The sequence below is a fragment of the Hyaena hyaena genome, unplaced genomic scaffold (genome assembly GCF_003009895.1).
Source record: "Hyaena hyaena isolate Hyena2069 unplaced genomic scaffold, ASM300989v1 scaffold_390, whole genome shotgun sequence".
Lineage (NCBI taxonomy): Eukaryota > Metazoa > Chordata > Mammalia > Carnivora > Hyaenidae > Hyaena > Hyaena hyaena.
In genome coordinates, this window is record NW_024081018.1 from 1643878 (window position 1) to 1663935 (window position 20058).

A 20058-nucleotide genomic window follows, 5' to 3' on the forward strand; every position below is an offset into this window, starting at 1 on the left:
TGAATATCCAGGTTACACTGTTCTCAAAAGGACAGATAAAATGTTCCTACTTTTCCAGTTAGCTATAAAATTTGGTGAAAGTTAGAGTCAATTTTCTTGAATGTTTGGTATGTCTCATTTGTAAAATCATCTTGTCTTGAGTTTTTTCTTAGTAGGAAGACTTTACATTATTGATCAAATTTCTTTTCGGTTTTAGGCATTAGAGACGTCATTCACACTGCATCCTACCATTAGATTTTTTTTTAGATTCAATTGTAGGAATATGTTTTTCTAGAAATTGTCCATATCTCCTAGGTTTTAAAATATTTCATCATAAATTTCTTCAGGATAATCTCATCTTTTTAATCTCTACTGAATCTTTATTATGTCCTCTTTCACTTAAAAAAAAAAAACAAAAACCCTTGCTGTAGATTCTTTTTAAAGAATCAAATTTGTGGTTTTCAAAATTCTATTGAATATCTGTTTTAAGTTCATTAACTTCTATTATTTTTTTTTGCCTTCTACTATCTTTTGAGGGTTTTTTTGTTTTTACTTTTTAAAAGCTGGATACTTAAAATTCACTTTTCAGTTTTCCTTTTTAATTATAAGTTTTGCTCTAAGATACCATGTAAGTCCTATCTCACAACATGTAATTCAGTCCTAAGTTAATTTTTTTTTTAAATATTTTTATTTATTTCTAGGAGAGAGAGAGAGAGACAGTGTGAGCAGGGGAGGGTCAGAGAGAGAGGGAGACACAGACTCTGAAATAGGCTCCAGGCTCTGAGCTGGCAATCAGCACAGAGCCCGACGCGGGGCTCGAACCCACGAACCGCGAGATCATGACCTAAGCGAAAGTCGGACGCTTAACCGACTAAGCCACCCAGGCGCCCCAGTCCTAAGTTAATTTCTAATTTTATTTATGATATCTTCTCCAACCCATAACTTAGAAATATATTTTAAAGCCTTCAAATGAATATGTTTTATACATTATCTTGTTAATTTCTTGCTTAACTGCACTATGCTCAGGGCATGAAAAATGTGATAGAGATTCTTTCAAGTTTGTTGAGAACTGCTTTATTGGCTTATTAGCATGTGGTCAAATTTTTGTAAAATGTTTAATGAATACTTTAAAAGAATTTGAATTGTTGGGGTGCCTGGGTGGCTTGGTCCATTAAGTGTCAGACTTCGGCTCAGGTTATGATCTCATGGTTCTTGAGTTTAAGCCCCACATCAAGCTCTCTGCTGTCAGTGCAGAACCCACTTGGGATCCTCTGTCCCCACCTCCCACCTATCGCCCCTCCCTCCCTCACATGCTTTCTCAAAAATAAACATTTAAAAATAATTAAAGAATTTGAATTTAGATTTAAGGTGCAGTATTCTAGATGTCCATTAAAATGGTTTTCATTTTCTAACTGTGACACATATTAAGAAATACATTTGCATTACAACCCTGACTACACACACACAAATATATAACAAAACTTTCAGTCAACAGTAGTTGCTCTTATGTCAGACGTTTAACCGACTGAGCCACCCAGACACCCTGTAAATTCAGATTCTTAAGGAAGACTCCTTTTCTCTACCCTGAGCCAACACCAAAAATATGTTTCCTTGCAGTTCCTTCAGCCAGCAAACCTTTCCTGGCACTAGAGATACAGCAATGAACAAAAGACACCAAAAAGTACCTTGTCTTCTTGCAGCCACAATGAGCAAAGGGGGAATGGTAGGAAGTGATGTCAAAGAAGTTGGTCAAAATTACACAAGGTCTTTTAACCCTGGTGAGGACTAAGGATTTGGTCCTAGGTGTGATGGGAAATCACTGGAGGATTTTGAACTGATGAATGACAAGGCATGATTTACATTTTAAAAGAGCACTCTTACTGCTGTGAGGAAAAAGTCAGTGTGAAGGATTAAAAATGGAAGCAAGACTGGGCGCCTGGGTGGCTAAGTCGGCTTAAGCTTGATGGACTCTTGATTTCACATCAGGCTGTGATTTCTTGGCGAGATCAAGCCCTGTATCAGGCTCTGTGCTGACAACATGGAGCTTACTTGGGATACTCTCCCTCCCTCTTTGCCCCTTCCCCACTCTCTCTGTCTCTCTCAAGTAAACAAACATTAACAAAACAAAAATGGAAATGAGAAAGAGTTGGTAGGCTAATACCCTACTAGGAAATGCTGGTAGCTTGTATTAAGTTTGTGGCAGTGTACACTGTAAGAGAGATTAGGCGTATATTTTGAAGATAGGGTTTCTGATAGGTTGGATGCAGACGTGAGTGGAAGAAAGGGAACGAGGATGACTTGTAGATATTTGGCCTGAACACTTCAATGAATGATGGTACCATTTCCTGAGATGAGGAAACTAGATGAAGAACATGTTTGGGGAGAAAAACAAGAGGTCTGTTTTGCACATGTTAAGTTTTAGATGCCAATCAGATGTTCCAAAGGAAATGTTATATATATGAATCTTAAACATAAAAGAAAAATTATGGCTGGAAATATCAATTTGAAAATCATTAGTATATAGAGGATATAAAAAGCCAACCAACTGAATGAAATCATCTAGAGCTGTGCTATTTGATATAGTAGTCACATGTGGCACTTAAATTTTTAATTAATGACAGTTAATAATACTAAGAATTCATTTCTTCTTTTTCCCTAGCCACACTGCAAATGCTCAAGAGTCACACATGGCTAGAGGCTATTATCTTGGACAGACCAGATATACAATATTTCCGTCTTCACAGGAAATTCTATTAGAGCTTGAATTGGAGTACAGGTAAGAGAAAAAAGGATAAAATCAGAAAGGAAGGAAGGATAGAATGGAAAGAAGACAGGGAGGGAGAGAAGGATACTTTCTGGGCCCTACAAATATTACGCTACTTGAAAATTAAACCCAGGAAAACTTTTTAGCCCATTATTCAGTTGCAAAGCACAGGGTCACAATTTGTTACACCACTCATACTTCAGAATCCTTCACTAAATGTTCTTTCAAAGTTTTAATCAGATGACTAGCTACTAATTTCTTTTCCTTCTTCCCTTCTTCATACGGGTTTAAAGAAGGAAGCTGGAAATATAAAAGTTAGATTTTCCACTGACTTTTAAGTTCAAAACATTAATCTCTATCAGTATCTTTTTTTAGACTGAGAATTTTTAAAGCTTCGGCCAGATCTATAATATGGATCCCATATAATCACATATAGATAGTATTCAAAAATGTGTTTCTAATCTTGTCCCTTTTTTTTTTTCTTTAAACAAAAGTAGAATTTGGGGGGCGCCTGGGTGGCTCAGTCGGTTAAACGCCGACTTCGGCTCAGGTCATGATCTCACAGTTCGTGGGTTCAAGCCCCGCATCGGGCCCTGTGCTGACAGCCAGCTCAGAGCCTGGAGCCTGCTTCCGATTCTGTGTCTCCCTCTCTCTCTGACCCTCCCCTGCTCATGCTGTCTCTCTCTCAGAAATAAATAAAACATTAAAAAAAAAAAAGTAGAATTTGGGGGGCACCTGGCTGGCTCAGTCGGTAAAATGTGCAACTCTTGATCTCTGTGTTGTAAGTTCAAGCCCCACACGGGGTATAAGGCTTACTTAAAAAAAAAAAAAAAAGATAATTTTTTTTCACATACAAACAGAGATATTCTAGCATGTTTTTCCCTATAACGACGTCAAACAAAATCTTTCTTTAGGTGCTGACCTAAAGAAAATTTCCCAGGTTTTTTGAATTAAAAAAAATTAATAATACTAAGAGATCACCTTACAAATGAAACAAGAACAAAACAAAAATCAAATATGTAAGAATATTTGATTAAAAAGAACTAAACAATAAAATACTTTTATTGTCATCTTCACATTCATAAATCTGAGTGACCCGATAGAAAATAATATCTTTACCATTCCTAAGTTCAAGATAACAACTGTAAAATACTGTATTCTATAGTGATAAATCAGCAAGACTGTAGCAAAGCAAAAAGGTATTACAAAAAGCTGAACTTCTATGTTATATATTCTCTCTGGAGATGGTAAACATGTGGTAAGTAATTTAAATATAATGGCAGATAAAGAAACTGGGTTTGAAGACCTGCTACTTACCCTGCAAATTGTTGTCAATTTCAATATTTTCAGACATGATTGAATTATTTGTGCTGTAGCTCAGACCAAGAACCATCTGAAGATCTGAGAGATTCAGTCGTGCTGTCAGTTCACCACTTCTATCCCCAACCTACAACCATAAGCATTTATATTTTAGAGCTGTGTTTATGACAATGGTGAAGATTAGTTGAAAACTGGAAGAAAATGTAGAGAAATGAAAATAGTTCTATTAGATTTAAGAGACTGACTGAAATGGGTTTTTTCAGTAATACTTACTTTAAAGAAAAGGAAAGCTTCTAAAATATGGCACAATAGGAAAGCCGATTACATTCTACCAATACTTCCATTCTCTAAATTGTAATTGCTCTTAATCTCTACAATCATACTTAATAATAATGTAGGTTATTCTGTGACACATTAACTTGCCAACACATGAATAAAATTTCCTTAGAATATTGTTTCCATACCATAGTAATAATATCTATTAAGCCAGCAACAGACATTACACTAGGCTTTTACATACACTATCTCTAATTCTTATGATGAGTTGGAAGGTAGATCTTATTCTTCCCATTTTATAGATGAGAGAAATGAGGCTCAGAAAAGGTTTCCAAGCTCAAATAGCCAGAAAGAGGAACTGTAACAGGAACAATTACTATCTTGATCATAAGTCCCTGATTGTAAAAACCATGTTAAAAAAAAAAAAAAAAAGACAGCAACAAAAAAACTCACCCACATTTTCCTTTCCATACCATGCTACTTTTCCATGTAGAGATAGGAGGCATATTTTAGTAATCTTTCCATTCCCCTATGCCTGGTCTCACCTTCCTATCTTCCTACATCAAGGCCAATGTAAACAGACCTCTGATCTGTATCTCAAAATGCTCTGTGTAGTTTTTATGCCAAGGGAATAACATAGTTGGATTCATTACTAGCTTATACAGGAGAAATCTAGAAAAATAATAGGGCTTCCCCCCTGCTAATCTATGAATCACAATAGCACAGACAGCCATTTTTAGTTTCATACCTCTCTTGAAATTTCCAAGTGCTTTTCAGCAAAATGCATCGCTTGATCATGATTCCCTAGTGCTGTGTATGCATTTCCTAAGCTCCAACATGCTCTTCCTTCACCAATTCTACAAAACAATTCAAAGCAAACATATAGTTATCTGAAAAGAGAGCTGTGTGTGGAATAAAAGCTATTTAGCAGTGATTAAAGGTATCAACAATGCTTTCGATTTGGTCTTTCATATAAAGAATATACTATGACAACACGGGAGACATATGAAAATACCCAGATAATATCGAACTCAGAGTTAAGCATGAAAATGGGAAACATCCTTTTTAAAAACATCCAATTTATTATAAAATAATAAAAACTAAGGAATAGGTCTTCTAGTTAAACTACCCCATTTTCTTTCCACAACAGCCCTACTAGGTAATCATTCAGTCCAGGTTTGAACACCAGTGGGGAGAAAGAATGTACCTCTTGAAGTAACATACTTCATTTTGAACAGTTACAGAAAAGTAGTTCTTCATACTGAAGTAAAAATCTGTCTTTCTAAAGCAAACATCACAGACTAAATGCCTGCACAGATACACTGTTTTATCATACAGTTTTTTTTAAACAGCCACCAATATTTAAAAATCAGATTACATATAAAACTCAGGACTTCCAGCTTCTCTTGAAAAAAGAGGAGTACCCAGACATTACAGACCCTAGGTCCTGCCTGGCATCACTTAGCTGGGGCTGAGTAGCAGCTGCCCCCTTACACTGGGCCTTATCTCTAAGTTCACCACAATTCCCACACTGTTGTCGTCAGGAGGACCTTTGTACGTAACTGAGTTTGTGACCTATTTATTGATCATGGCTCAAGGCTATATAGACCATTGCAAACTCCTATGACATGCTGCCCCTTCAAACAATAATATACAGAGGAGGTAACCAAAACAGAACAAATTCCTTAAAAAATAATTAAGAAGAAAACAAAGGAAACAAGCTTAAAAACAAAGGAAAAATTCTAGCGATTTGATAATGCATCTATATTTTACTATAATTATAGTGAGAAGGTATATAACTTACCTATCATTTAGCTCTTGAGCAATTGCTAAGTGCTTCAGATGATAATCAATGGCCTTTTCGTAGTCCTGAAGCAAAGTATATGTGTTTCCAAGACTATAACAAGACTGTGCTTCCACTGCTCTGTCTTTAAGCTGTCGAGCCAATAGCAGTGTCTTTCTAAAAAAAGAAATTAATTCTTGCATAATGATCATTTTTATTTTTGGCTATAATAATCATAAAATAAGACACTCATTTTTCTTCCTGCCTCTAAAGTAAATTCATTTTAGAGTTTAATATCTCATACTTTCTCCATTACTTTTAGACAAAATGAAAAGTTGTCTTGGAAACACAAAAACCAAATCCAGACTCAGAATAAATCTGAGAACCCTATTAATTCTTCAGAGAAAAGGAATACTGACCCATGATTTCAAGCGTCTCTAAACAGAATATAGTATTTTTAACATTAAAAAAAAACAACTACCCAGGGGCGCCTGGGTGGCTTAGTCGGTTAAGCATCTGATTTCAGCTCTAGTCATGATCTCATAGTTCATGAGTTAAAGCCCCACATCAGGCTCAGAGCCTGGAGCCTGCTTCAGATTCTGTGTCTCCCTCTCTGTATGCCCCTCCGCTGCTTGCACTCTGTCTCTCTCTCTCTCTTTCAAAAATAAAATAAAAACATTAAAAAAAAAAAGCCCGTGGGGCCTAAAAAAAAAAAAACCCAAACCTATCCAAATTGTAGTGGAAATAACTTAAAAGTAAGAAAATTTTGTCCACATAACCTCTTGTTTCAGTCATACTGTTGTCTTTGCATTTTGTCAAAATTCAAAATACAACACTTAAAATTCTAAAGTGTAGGGCAGTAGTCACTGATTCATGAAAAATATTAAATGCTGCATTTAAACATCAACCAAATTCTACCTACTACACATTGAATCATCAATGAGGAGCTAGTGTCACAGTTAAGAGTGTGGGCCCTAGAACCAGACTGGGTTCAAATCCCAACTTTGCCAATTATTAGCTCTGTTACAGGGCAAGTCACTCAACCTCTCTGTTTCCTCATATGTAAAATGAGGAAAACACCTCACAGGGTTTTGTGAGGATGAAATGAATTAGTATATATGAAGTGCTTAGAACAGCATCTTGTTCACAGTACATGCTAACAAATGTTAATACTGTTTTGATTATTATTACCAGTGATTAATCCTACAGATGATCCAATAACTTAAATACTCCTATAATAATATTTCATGTAATTTGGAATTACATGAAAAATAAGTATATGGTAGATAGTATAGTTTTAAGCAAACAAACCTGAAATTTTATACTTAATGATGATACCTTCGAAGCTGTCCCTGGGGGAGGCCACACACTTATTCTAACACTGCCTCCTCTCAAACATTTTTGCAAGACTTTTGGAGTTGCTTTGAGGTCCTGGAATATTTTCCTGGTACACCGCTATTCTTTGAGAAAACAGTTAATTTGTAAATGTTTAGAAGTCCTTCTAGAACCAAATTCAACTGCTAAAGTAGGTTTGCCAAACTGCTACTACTACGGCTTTCTATCCTGAAGGCTATAGATTTAAAACGTTAAGACGGCCTTCCTGTCTAGTCCTGAGAGTTCTGAATTCTAGCCTCCTAATGGAGAGGAGAGCAGAAAGAAGTGTCATTACTTCATATGCCTGCTCTTTAGTCTAACAGCCACCATACACTTTATTGGAGAACTTTTCAGTATGTAATATAAGTAGATCATTTATTAAGACATTTCTATGTCCTTTTACTTGAAAATATAAGAAAATTTTATATTTAAAAACAAAACATAAGGGTGCCTGACTGGCTCAGTCAGAAGAGCATCTGACTTTTGATCTCAAGGTCATGAGTTTGAGCCCCACACTGGGTGTAGAGATTACTTAAATAAAACTTAAAAAAATAAATACGAATAAAATCAAAATAAAAAACACGTACTCCTTATATAGTAATATATTTTATATGTAACTAATCAACTAACAAATATTAACCATCAGTCAATGTTTAAAGTAGGGTGGGATGACATTCTAGGTTTTTAGATGGACCTAAAGCAATTTTTTTTTTTAGATGACAAACGCTCTCACATTGGATTCTTTAACAATAAAATACAAATCAATCATTGTATCTTTGGTCCAAGCTGGCTTCTGCCTAAGGTCTGTATGGGCCCCAGTCCCCACTAATTAGAGAAAACTCCAAACCAGAAAGCACAGACCAGACCATCTCCAACAGTCTACACTTTCCTATTATCTATGTTTCAAGTCTACTGACAGATCAGAAAGACCCTTCCCAGAAGAAGCTAGGTTTGCCAGCTCCTCAGGCAAGTGAGTGGGGCCTCAAGCTTACGGTGAGGATCAAAGACGGGCAGAAGAGGGTGGGAGAACTGTTCAACACGAGGGCACAAAGGTGGGGAAATTCAGTGATCACTGATGAAAACCAGGCATAATTTTGTTAACAGACTTTCTTATGGCTTTTTGCAAACACATAACTGGGTGAAAAAAAAGCATATAAATATACATACCACATATGCTAAACCAAGTTTAAAAAGACTTTAAAAGTTTAGAATTTCATTTCAAAATGGTTAGTTTTAAAGATAAAAACTAATAAAAATATAAAGGAGTCATACTGCTATCATTAAAACGGAGGTACAATAATATTTACTGAAGACTGTGTGCCAGGTCCTATGGAAACTAACTGCTTAATATATTGTTTCATTCAATCCTCACAACAATCCTAAAAGCAAGATACTGGCATCATCCATGACAGATGAAGAAACTGAGGCTTAGAAGCACAAAGTCCTGCTGCTAGTGTGTGCAAAAAGCAAGTGTTAAACCCAAAGCCTATGATTTAATAAGATTGCATAACTATTCATTTTACATTTATCTATAGAAATATTAGACTAACTTGTAGTATTCAGAGGCAGTTTCAAATTCACCAAGAAATATATATGCATTTCCAAGGTTGCTATATGCTCTTCTTTCAGCTGCTTTATCTCCAAATTCTTTTGCAATAAGGAGACGCTGAAACAGAAAATTCTGGTTAGATATAACTATAATAAAACTAAAGAATAATCTAATCACTATTCAGAACATTGATGGAGAAGATGATCTGGCTCCAAAGCCTTGCACTATACCTGTTCATGAGCTATAACCGCATCCCTGAAGTTGCCAAGGAGGTAATGTGTGTTTCCAAGATTTCCAAAGGCACGTCCTTGGGCTGCTCGGTCACCCAGAGCAGTCACTAGTGACAAGTTTTCCCTAAATGTTAACAAAAGTTGTGAAAAAAACATGTTGAGCAAAAAAAATGTGTTGATTTAATTTACAAATCAATTTCTTCTTATAAAAAAAAATTCTAACTAAGCTTACAGTTATAATGTGCCACATTTTAAAGGTATATCTATGATGGAGGGGGACTACAGGAAATAACTCGAAACAGTTTACTGAACCATTCAGACAGGCTTCTATCCAGAGTCAAGGACAGAGTCAATCTTGGAACCATTACAGCTAAGAAGTTCTATGAAATTTTATTGATAAAAGACTAAATTTATTCCAAATAACTCAGACTAATGATTGATATTTCCTGTTTTTGCCACTAAGTGGCACCGGTTAACAGTTTAAAGGAAAGCTTTCCTAGGGAGGGGTTTACTCTAATCTAACACTGTAACATTTTAGCAGTGATTTGATGGCTTATTTTTACTTGCTAGTCCATAATTCTAAAACCTTTGCCAAACTTAAAAATGTATTGCTGGATAAAGAATGTAGAGCAGGTCCAAGACTCAGGGGGGCCACAGGACTGCATCAGTGCTACTTACTCATAATAATCCACAGCTGCCTGCAGTGCATTTCTCACTTCTTCTGGAAATTCTCCCATGTCCTGAGGACCAGGGCAGCCAAAACTTTTCCCTTTGGCGTGATACACATTTCCAAGATTGTAAAGTGCTCTTGCCTCTCCCACCTAGATGAAGAGATCAGCAGAGTTTACATTTTGAAATCAGAAGCCTGGTGTTATCATGCTTATCACATATATTTATTTATAATATCCTTGATGGTCAAGAGAAAGAAATGTTTACACTGGCCGTCCATACAGAACCAAATAAATGATTACTTCTGAAAGAAGAAGGTCTTATTTTTTTCTCTACGATTTTAAATTTTTACTTCTATTTTTCTATGAATATTTTCTTTACTGGCATTAACTTTTAGATAAACTACAGAATAATTAAATAGAATTAAAACACAAAGCAATATCAAAGAAAACATTTGGCCTACCATCTAACATTCCTTATTACCTTGTCATTAAGCTCTCTGGAAATATCTAGGTGTCGCTGACAACAAACTACAGCTTCATCAAAATTCCCAAGAACTTTTAAGGTGTTTCCCAGATTACCGCTAGCTTTGGCTTCCCCCAGCTGGTCTCCAATAGTCCTGGGGGGGAAAAAGCAAATGGTGTTAAAATTAAGCAGCCAGAGTATAGTTTTCCCTAGAGGACAACTGACATGCTTTAGGTAAGAAGGACCTGTTATTAGCCTTGAAACCTACTTTAAATAAAAATGTAAAACTTACATTTCTGTATTCAAATGTAATTAATTTTCCTTCATTTAATTAAACTCTAGTGTCATTTCACTACTATTAAATCATTTAATTACACTGTGATCAGCCTAAAGATTCGTTTTAAAATGCAATGCTACTGAATTGCAACTCACTAAAATGTATTAAGTTTATTTTTTTTAATTGAATGAAAATGTTTTTTTAAGAAACATTCAGGGAGAAAGGGTATTAAAAAGCTTAAATTAATTACCTTGCTAGAGTTAAATCATGATGATGGTATTCTAATGCTTTGGCATAATCATGCAAATAGAAATAAGCATTGCCCAGCTGGCTGTAAATAGCACTAAGGGTTTTTAGGTCTTCAGTTCCAACTTGAACTGCAGCTTCAAAGAAGGACACACCAGCACGACAGTCTCCTGATTTACACAGACGTTCCCCTTCCAAGGCCAGTTCTAGGCAAGAAGCTTCCATTCTATAAAATTATATAAGACAGACATTTACAACATTACCTTACAACTGCACCTCAGGTAATACAATTTTAATGTTGACTGTGGCTACTCTTGCTTAGAAGAGCTGCCTCTATAATTGAAGCATATATACATTATTGATAAAACAGTAAACTATTATTTATAGCATGAGCTAATTTACCTAATCAAATGTCTTTGAGCCCCAGAGCTCTTTTATATAGGATAGCTAAATACCTCTATATGGAGCCCATTTTAATTGGCCCACCCAGAGCAACCCACTTCACCAATGAGAGAACCTAAAGTAGTGTTTCCTAAAGTATTCTGAGTTGTGGCAGACTTCTGGACTTCCTCAGAGTGTGGGGAGAAAACAGGTACCAAGGGAGGTGAGGTTTTAAATTAATACTCTTCTCTATCCAGATATTTAAGTGATCTACATCACCTCCTACCACCCATATCTCTTTCTCTGTCTCAAACACACACACTCCTTTCTGCCCTTACCACCACGTATTATCTATACCTCAGAAAAACAAAGGAGCAAAGTATTTTGATCTATAAGGCACACGTCTGCAAGAAAACTAAGTGACAAGAAACTTTACATTAGAAAGCAGTAATTTAAAGATTTGCAGAAATTCTAATTCTCAAAGTCTGTCACTGGATTTTTAAAAGCCAGAAGAATTAAGTTATTGTAAATCTATGTTGGGAGAAAAAGCACTGATACTTTAGGTTCTAATCCTAGATTTTATAGTAGGTGCCTTTTACCAAAGTTGCCACTGTGTTTCTTCAACATTTTAATGATTTCAGCCAGAAATATATATGTCTATATTTTACATAATCATCCACTTGTGTGTTTCTATAATCTGGCAAATTTCTTTGAAATTGGCACTTGTAATTTTTAAAAATCTGCCTTCAAAGCAGTATCCATGGAACTGTGAGGAGTTTGATGTGATACTTATATTTTCTAATGCACATTAAAACAAATATTAAAGTATAAAAATAAAAAAATAAAAATTACCTCATGTAACACCAGTGGTACACATATCACCCTTTGGAAAACTCTGACTGAACTTATCAAGCATTCTAATTTTGTGAGCAGCATGAAATTACTCCTTACTGGAATTAGCTTTGACCAACTCTAGCAGAGCCGTGATTCCTTTTTTAAAAATGTTTAAATGTTATTATTTATTTCTGAGAGAGAGAGAGAAAGAGAGAGACAGCATGAGCAGGAGAGGGTCAGAGAGAAAGGGTGACACAGAATCCGAAGCAGGCTCCAGGCTCTGAGCTAGCTAGCTGTCAGCACAGAGCCCGACACGGGGCTCGAACACAAACCATGAGATCATGACGGGAGCCGAAGTTGAACACTTATCCAACTGAGCCACCCAGGCGCCCCCAGATCAGTGATTCCTAATCCTGGCTGCACCACAACAGAGCTCATATGGAGTGTCTTTTAAAGCTCTCAATGCTGGGTCTCACTCTCTGGGTATGAGGTATGGCTCATAGTATTTTTAAAATACCCCTAAGTAATTCCAACATATAAGCCAGAGTTGAGAATTACTCCTTTAACAAGAAATAGAAATTAAACCACAGCTCGCCCTAAATTCATTCAAATAGGATTATACTTTTGTATTTCTAGTAGCAGGCCAATTAACATGTTTCTTCAGGATGCTATCTTTTAGCCTATAAAACTTCAATGTTCCTTAAAACCATAAATTAAATTGGAATTGCAAAAGTGGAAAATAAATCTGATAAAGCTAAGAGAAAAGTCTAGACTAAGATTAACAGAGCCAAGTGCAAAGGTTCAAAGCAGACTTTTGGTTAGGAATAAACAGATTTATGTAGTTATCTATGATAGGTATTTTTCAAGTTTTACATCCAGCTATCCTTTTTTTATAATTCAAATAATTAAGTGATGGAATACTGTATGACCACAATTAGACAAGTGATTTCACCCCCACTTAGTGGATTTAGGCAAAATAATGCAAGTGAACCTCTATTTAACATTTTGCTTCAATATTAGACCAATTATATACAAAGGAAGAGCTAAAACACATGGAAAAATTAATCGGTTAAATCAAAAAACTTAAGTTTTTGCTATATTTATTTATAAAAATTTTTAAATGTTTATTTATGTCTGAGGAGAGAGAGTGCAAGCAGGGTAGGGGCAAAGAGAGAGGGAGACACATGCGGTTCCAGAGCCGCATGTGGGATTCAAACTCATGAACCATGAAATCACAGCCCAAGCCAAAGTCAGACACTTAACTGACTGAGCCACCCAGGCACCCCTGCTAAATTTATATTTCATGTCATTTCAAATTAATAAAACCAATTTTCATCTTTCACAAGTAAAAACTGCCCTTTAAAACTATATTTTTGAAAATTAGAGACTTCATAAAGAAAGATTATTTTTAAAGTTTTATAACGTTATTGTTGTATTTTGCGTATGAAGAGAAATGAGGTAGTGAAAGACTACTATGTAAAAAATGTGATTTTATTAAAGGTTCTTTTGCTAAATTAGCTACCTCAACTAGGTGTCTTTATTGGCCTGAAAACTAAAACCACTGAACTGTCAAGAATTACCATAGGAAAAAAACTGGAAAAGATATTTTTACATATAAAATAATTTTTTAATTAAATTTTTAAAAACTTTTTAATGTCTTTATTTTGAAAGAGAGAGAGAGAGACAGAGTGAGTGGGGGAGGGGCAGAGACAGAGGGAGACACAGACTGAAGCAGGCTCCAGGCTTTGAGCTGTCAGCACACAGCCTGACACGGGGCTTGAACCCACAGACTGAGATCATGACCTGAGCCGAAGTTGAATGCTTAACCGACTGAGCCACTCAGGCACCCCTTTATTAAAAATTTTTAACTTAAGCATGATTCTAATTATCTATGAAAATTATACATTGAGCAATTTCACTGGTAGGAACTGATCTTTAAGTTATATGTACACACAAATTCAAGAGTATATATGTGAAAGGATGTTCACAGCAGCAAAAACAAAAACACACACACACACAATTTAAATGTCCATCAACAGAGTATTAAAGGAAATTATACACCACTGTACAATGGAATACTAATAATGGCACATGATTTCACTGAAGGAGAGGTAGAGAATGAGTTACATACAGCAGCAACATCAGTTCAGGATGATTAGCTGGCTGGCCAGGAAAATTAGGGATAAGGCAGAATTGGCTATTCATAGATAAGACATGTAAAAATTGGATGTTTACAACATATTTGCCTATATTCATATAAACCAGAGATGTGTCTTCTTCAAATAAATATCTGCATCACAAATATTTGACTTTCTGGATCGAAACTTACGCAACATTATACTGGAACCATAAATCCAAATGATGTATGTAACAAAATTTAGCTACAGACTGAATAGTGTCAGAAGTGCTACAAATTTTTAAAAAGACATTTTAGATAATTCCATGAGAAACAGTGACAGCAAACTGGAACCCTGTGGGCCACGCAGCTGTCTCTGAAGTCCACATGAAGGAAGAATGCCCTTTAAGAGAAACTACCTTAGAAAAGTCATTTCCGTAACGAATTCCCAAAATAAAGTCCCAAAATCTCTAGTTTATGATTAATTCTGAGATATACTGTAGCTCTGGTATGTTTTATTAGAAAAGAAAATATTCTGGCAAAATCTCCAACACCTTAATCGAATATATCTAACTGCATAATAGTCAAGGCAGGTTGGTTTATAAATTTTTTAAAAGATCATTAAATAGTAAGAGAGAAAGTAATTTCATATCCTCTCTGTCTCTATGAGAGAATAGAATTACTTCATTTGTTTACCAGCTGGGTTGGAAACAAAGAACACACTCAGAGTAGAAGACAAACTGGGAAAATACCTCCATTAAAATACATTCCACATACAAAGTTTCTTTTATTCTTCCTAATGGCCTAACTCTTGTGGACTCAAAGAAAGTACATTCCTAATAACTAAACACAACTACTATACTTAACTGAAATGTTTTCATTTTTGCCAAAATGTTATAATTATACTTATAATTATAATTCCTCATTTTTTGCACAAACTCCTGTCATTTCAATTTAATTTTTTATATTTTTAATTATTATTACTATTTACTTTTCTTCCTCACTAAATTTTTCCTTTACGTTCTTAATTTTGGTTTCTTATGTTCACAGTATATCAATGAAAGCAAAAGAGGATTAAAACCTCAATGCTACATCATTTTAAAACATTTGATACAGATTATGTTCATTCTAATCCGACCTTCCCCTCAGTAGGTTTACATACTATTTAAGAATAAACAATGGGACCGAGGACTCAGGATTCAATGCAAGAGTGCCTCGTGTCTTCTCCATTGTGCTGTCTTCTAGAGCAGTCCAATCTCTTTACAGACCTTAGTTCCACCTTCTAAGTGTTCTAATTGGGCCTGGATCTTTTCCATTACCAATCCTACCTCCCACAATTTTCATCTATTCTATTTACATGTATCTGTTCTAGTTTACTTGTGAAAGGGAAAGTAGTATAAATTTATCTTTAGACTTAAGTTTTGATTGGTAAGTTAGTTTTAAAAGTTATTTCACTGCATATTATATTAAAATTTAATTCTCAAAATAACCTTCTGAGATAGGTATTATACAAAAGAGGAAACTGATGCTCAGACAGGTTGAGTGACCTATTAAGATCACAGGATTGCAAAGCTGAGAAATGAAATCCTGTCTTTGTCTCTAAGCCCAGTGCTCTTTCCACCATTCCACATGACCTCAAACTATTCTTCAGGAAAGAATATTAACAACTACATTTACCTAGCAAAATTGAAGAATTCAACACCAAAACTGTATTCCTTTACAATTTCTGTGCAATGGTCTAATTTTTATAATATGAAAGTTATTGAAGTACGAACAAAGACATTTCTCAAAGAAATACAAAACTAGAGAAACTAGAGAAATTATTCTATTTCAAAATTACAAACTCACTGTGTCATAGAAAGGTCTCCAGAGATGAATGAAGACCTTCACAATGAGAGAACAAGATGTTTAAACACTACATGCTACCAGTTTACCAGAGTAGAGTAATAATTTATACTAGGCCACGACTCCTAACACAAAGAATAAAAAGTATAACCAGCAATTATACAATAATCTAATATACAGAATCCATATCAATATTCAGAATGCTGATCCTAAAGCACTGATGAAGCTAAAGCTTTGTTTGACCTATTGTTGTTGTTTTATTTTTTTTTAATTAAAAAAAATTTTTTTTTAATGTTTTATTTATTTCTAGGAGAGAAAGAGAGAGAGACAGTGTGAGCAGGGGAAGGTCAGAGAGAGAGGGAGTCACAGACTCTGAAACAGGCTCCAGGCTCTGAGCTGGCAGTCAGCACAGAGCCCGACGAGGGGCCCAAACCCACGAACCGCGAGATCATGACCTAAGCGAAAGTCGGACGCTTAACCGACTAAGCCACCCAGGCGCCCCTTGTTGTTGTTTTAAACCTGAAGTTAATCTTGAGATTAAAACCTGAGCTGAGATCGAGTTGGATGTTTAACTGGCCGAGCCATCCAAGTACCCCATGGCATATTCTTACTAAAAATAGTTACAGAGTTTTAAGTTTCTTTTGGTGAAGTCCTATACCAATATGTAACTATGTCTGACCTATACTCTATCACAGAAATCCTTACCTGCTGCTCTTAGACAGTGTTAAGAAGTATACCACTCTTCAAAATGTTTAGCAAGACAAAAATCTTACTTACTAGGTTCAACTGATAGTTATATCCAATGAAGTTCAATGGAGAGTCCATCAAATGTGCACTATGAGTCAGATAACATGCTAAGCATCATGGCTTCCCTAAGGAAGTTAATGGTCAAAGGGAGTGGTCAAAGAGTTCACAAACATATAAAGAGATACAATTAATTTTAATATAGTTGATGCAAAGAAAGAGATATGCAAAAGATGTCATGGGAGCAAATGAAGGGCACACAGCCAAACTATGGTGTTTAAAAGTGGTTTCCAGGAGTAGGTAATTCAAGTCATAGAGTGCATCATGAGCAAAGGCACAGACACATGGAACAGCAAGACATGTAAAGGAATCCATAGCTCAAAGTGCAAGGTTAGGACTGGAAGAAAGTAAGAACAAAAGAATACACAGAAGCTAGAAAAAGGAAGATATTGTATACTATGTTAAGCTTAGCTCTGCCCTATAGGTGACCAGGAGGCATCACAGTGAGTAAGCAGAATTTGCACAGTTAGCTCTGTGTTTTTAGACTGAGCCCCCTAATGGCAAATTAAAAAGATGGTTTCTAAGAGGTAAGAATGGAGAATACAATGAGTCTAGAGAGATGATGATGGGGGCCTAAACCACAGCAGTGATAAGGAGAATCCAGACGGGTAGATCAATCTGAGCAACATTTTGGAGGAAAAATTGACATAACTTTACACTGGATACATGGAGTGAGAAGGGGCGGGGGGGGGGTGGCGGGAGGGGGGACATGTAAGATAATTCCCAGACTTCTGGAACTATGCCCAATAGGGTAGAGTTATATTAAAAGTTCATTTTAATTATGTTGAATGTCCTCCACTTCTTTTATTCAAACCTTTTTTAATTTTTAATAGAAATACTCTCATATTACGTATATAGACTTCCTTGGCACCATGCCCTAACACGATTCTGCTTCAAAGTACAATACATCTATTTCCTAACCATGTGTTAAGATATCTAGGATTTGGCAACCAACACCTTCAACTTATTAAATATGCTGAATAATCCTCACTACAAGTTTTTTTATTTACTACTAATTTATGATAGCTATGATAAAGAATCTATTAGTATTCTAATCACCTTACTAATAGTTACATGCCTTTCATTCTAATATTTATGTTTATGTTCATCTTATAGTTTAGTGCAATGACCAGAACTTCTAGAATAAATGTTAAATAATAATGGGGGCACATGGGTGGCTCAGTCAGTTAAGCATCTGACTTCAGCTCAGGTCATGATCTCACAGTTCAGGAGTTCAAGCCCCGCACTGGGCTCTCTGCTGTCAGTGCAGAGCCTGCTTCAGATCCTCTGTCCCCCCACCCTCTCTCTGCCCCTTCCCCGCTCACGCTTTGTGCTCCCTCTCTCTCTCAAAAATAAATAAATAGAAAATTTAAAAATAAATAACGCAGATATCTTTGTTTTGTTCCTAAATGTTAGTTTATCATGTTTAGAAAGTACCCACCCATTCCAACGATACCGACTTTTTTAAAAGCTCACTTATAAAAGATCACCATTAAAAACTGAAACATAAAAATTAGGTCATTCATATCTGATCCTATTACAAATCCATCTTTTACCTCAAACATTTGGAAATAAATTTCATTTTTATATCTGTATTATAAGTTACAAAATATAAAGTAACTATTCATAAATTCTTCCCCAAAATGTTAATAAAGTATAATATATAATTGATCTCTGCCACTATTTTCCTATAGAAAGGACATAAAATCTTACAACAACCACAACAAAAAGAAAATGTAGTTTACAGGAGATACTAACTACAGCTAGTATATTTTAAATATATTCAGATTTAAATTTGAAATGACCAGAGCAAAATACATGTTTAATAAGGATTAAAAACCACCCACTAAGAAAGTAGTGGTCTTACCTGTAACGAACATGAAAAGAATGGTCTTCCCTCATGCTTATCAAATTTTCCTCCATCGAGTCATATTATAAGCTGAGTAAAATACGAAATTATTTTATTTTCAGCCAATCCAGTTCTTTACAATGTAGAATTGTTGCAGCACATTGTCCGGTTAGTATATTAATGAATTGGTGTTAATACATCCTAAGCTCCTGCTTCTTCTTTATTAATAATGAAAGGAGGTCAATGTCAGACAGCTTAAAGGTTCAAAATGTGTCCCAAATCCTTGCATCTCTGGCCCTTTCAGCAGCACTTCAGCAACATTTCTGCAAAAGGAATACAAGATGCTTTGCTTGAAGTCCTATTTTCAAACAATAACCTAACGTAATTCCAAGCGGCACATAATCACAGAGCTAACTCCACACACTGCTGTCCTGTCAATCAGGGGAGAGACAGCAGAGGGCTTAACTGTCACCATAGAGCTTCTAAATAAGGATATGAATATATGATTTCATCTGAGACCTGTTCTTTAGTTTTTAAAATTCTCTTAAAATATGGTAATTTTATGTATTATTTTTATTATAAACAAATTTAGGAGAATGTGTTAAGAGTATCTAAAGACAAAATTATGATACTCCAAGCTTTTAAAAACTGCTATTATAACAAGTTAAATAAAAAGTCAGTAATTATTTGAACAAGTCAAATCCAAACTTTAAATTTATTCCTTCAAGGGGCACCTAGGTGGCTTAGTCGGTTAAGCGTCCGACTTTCGCTTAGGTCATGATCTCATGGTTCGTGGGTTCGAGCCCCGCGTCGGGCTCTGTGCTGACTGCCAGCTCAGAGCCCGGAGCCTGTTTCAGTCTGTGACTCCCTCTCTCTCTGACCCTCCCCTGCTCGCGCTGTCTCTCTCTCTCTCCTAGAAATAAATTTTAAAAAAAAATTAAAAAAAAAATTATTCCTTCAAGATATTTGTAATCATTAGATTATATTTGTATTCATTTGTTCCCAAAGTATATTCTATTTTTACTAAGATCTTTAAAGTGTTTTTATTAAGTACAAAAAATATAGAAAATATGTGTATAATAGAATAAGATAATATTTATATACCACCACCCAATTTTAAGAAAAAGAAGAATATTATCACTGTCTTTGAAGTCTCCTGGGTGCTTCAACCTAAGCCATCACACCTTCCTTTCCCCTCTAAGGTGATCGCAAAACTGAATTTTGTTCATTATTCCCTTCTTGTCTTTATAACTTTAGTACAATGCTTATATAGGCCTAAAAATCATATCATTTAGTT

General features: G+C 35.4%; 1 protein-coding gene across 2 annotated transcripts in view; it reads right to left on the reverse strand.

Moving 5' to 3' along the window:
- Positions 1 to 20058, reverse strand: part of GPSM2 (G protein signaling modulator 2) — a 46432-nt gene that overhangs the window by 21759 nt on the left and 4615 nt on the right. For both annotated transcript variants that reach the window (XM_039251128.1, XM_039251127.1), the window contains exons 2-10: positions 18780 to 19084; positions 10937 to 11158; positions 10428 to 10563; positions 9954 to 10096; positions 9276 to 9399; positions 9047 to 9162; positions 6144 to 6299; positions 5088 to 5196; positions 4061 to 4190 (exon numbers count right to left, since the gene is read on the reverse strand). In XM_039251128.1, coding sequence (XP_039107059.1) covers positions 4061 to 4190; positions 5088 to 5196; positions 6144 to 6299; positions 9047 to 9162; positions 9276 to 9399; positions 9954 to 10096; positions 10428 to 10563; positions 10937 to 11158; positions 18780 to 18835 — 1192 coding nt within the window. In that variant the 5' untranslated portion in view covers positions 18836 to 19084. The remainder of the gene's footprint in view (positions 1 to 4060; positions 4191 to 5087; positions 5197 to 6143; positions 6300 to 9046; positions 9163 to 9275; positions 9400 to 9953; positions 10097 to 10427; positions 10564 to 10936; positions 11159 to 18779; positions 19085 to 20058) is intronic.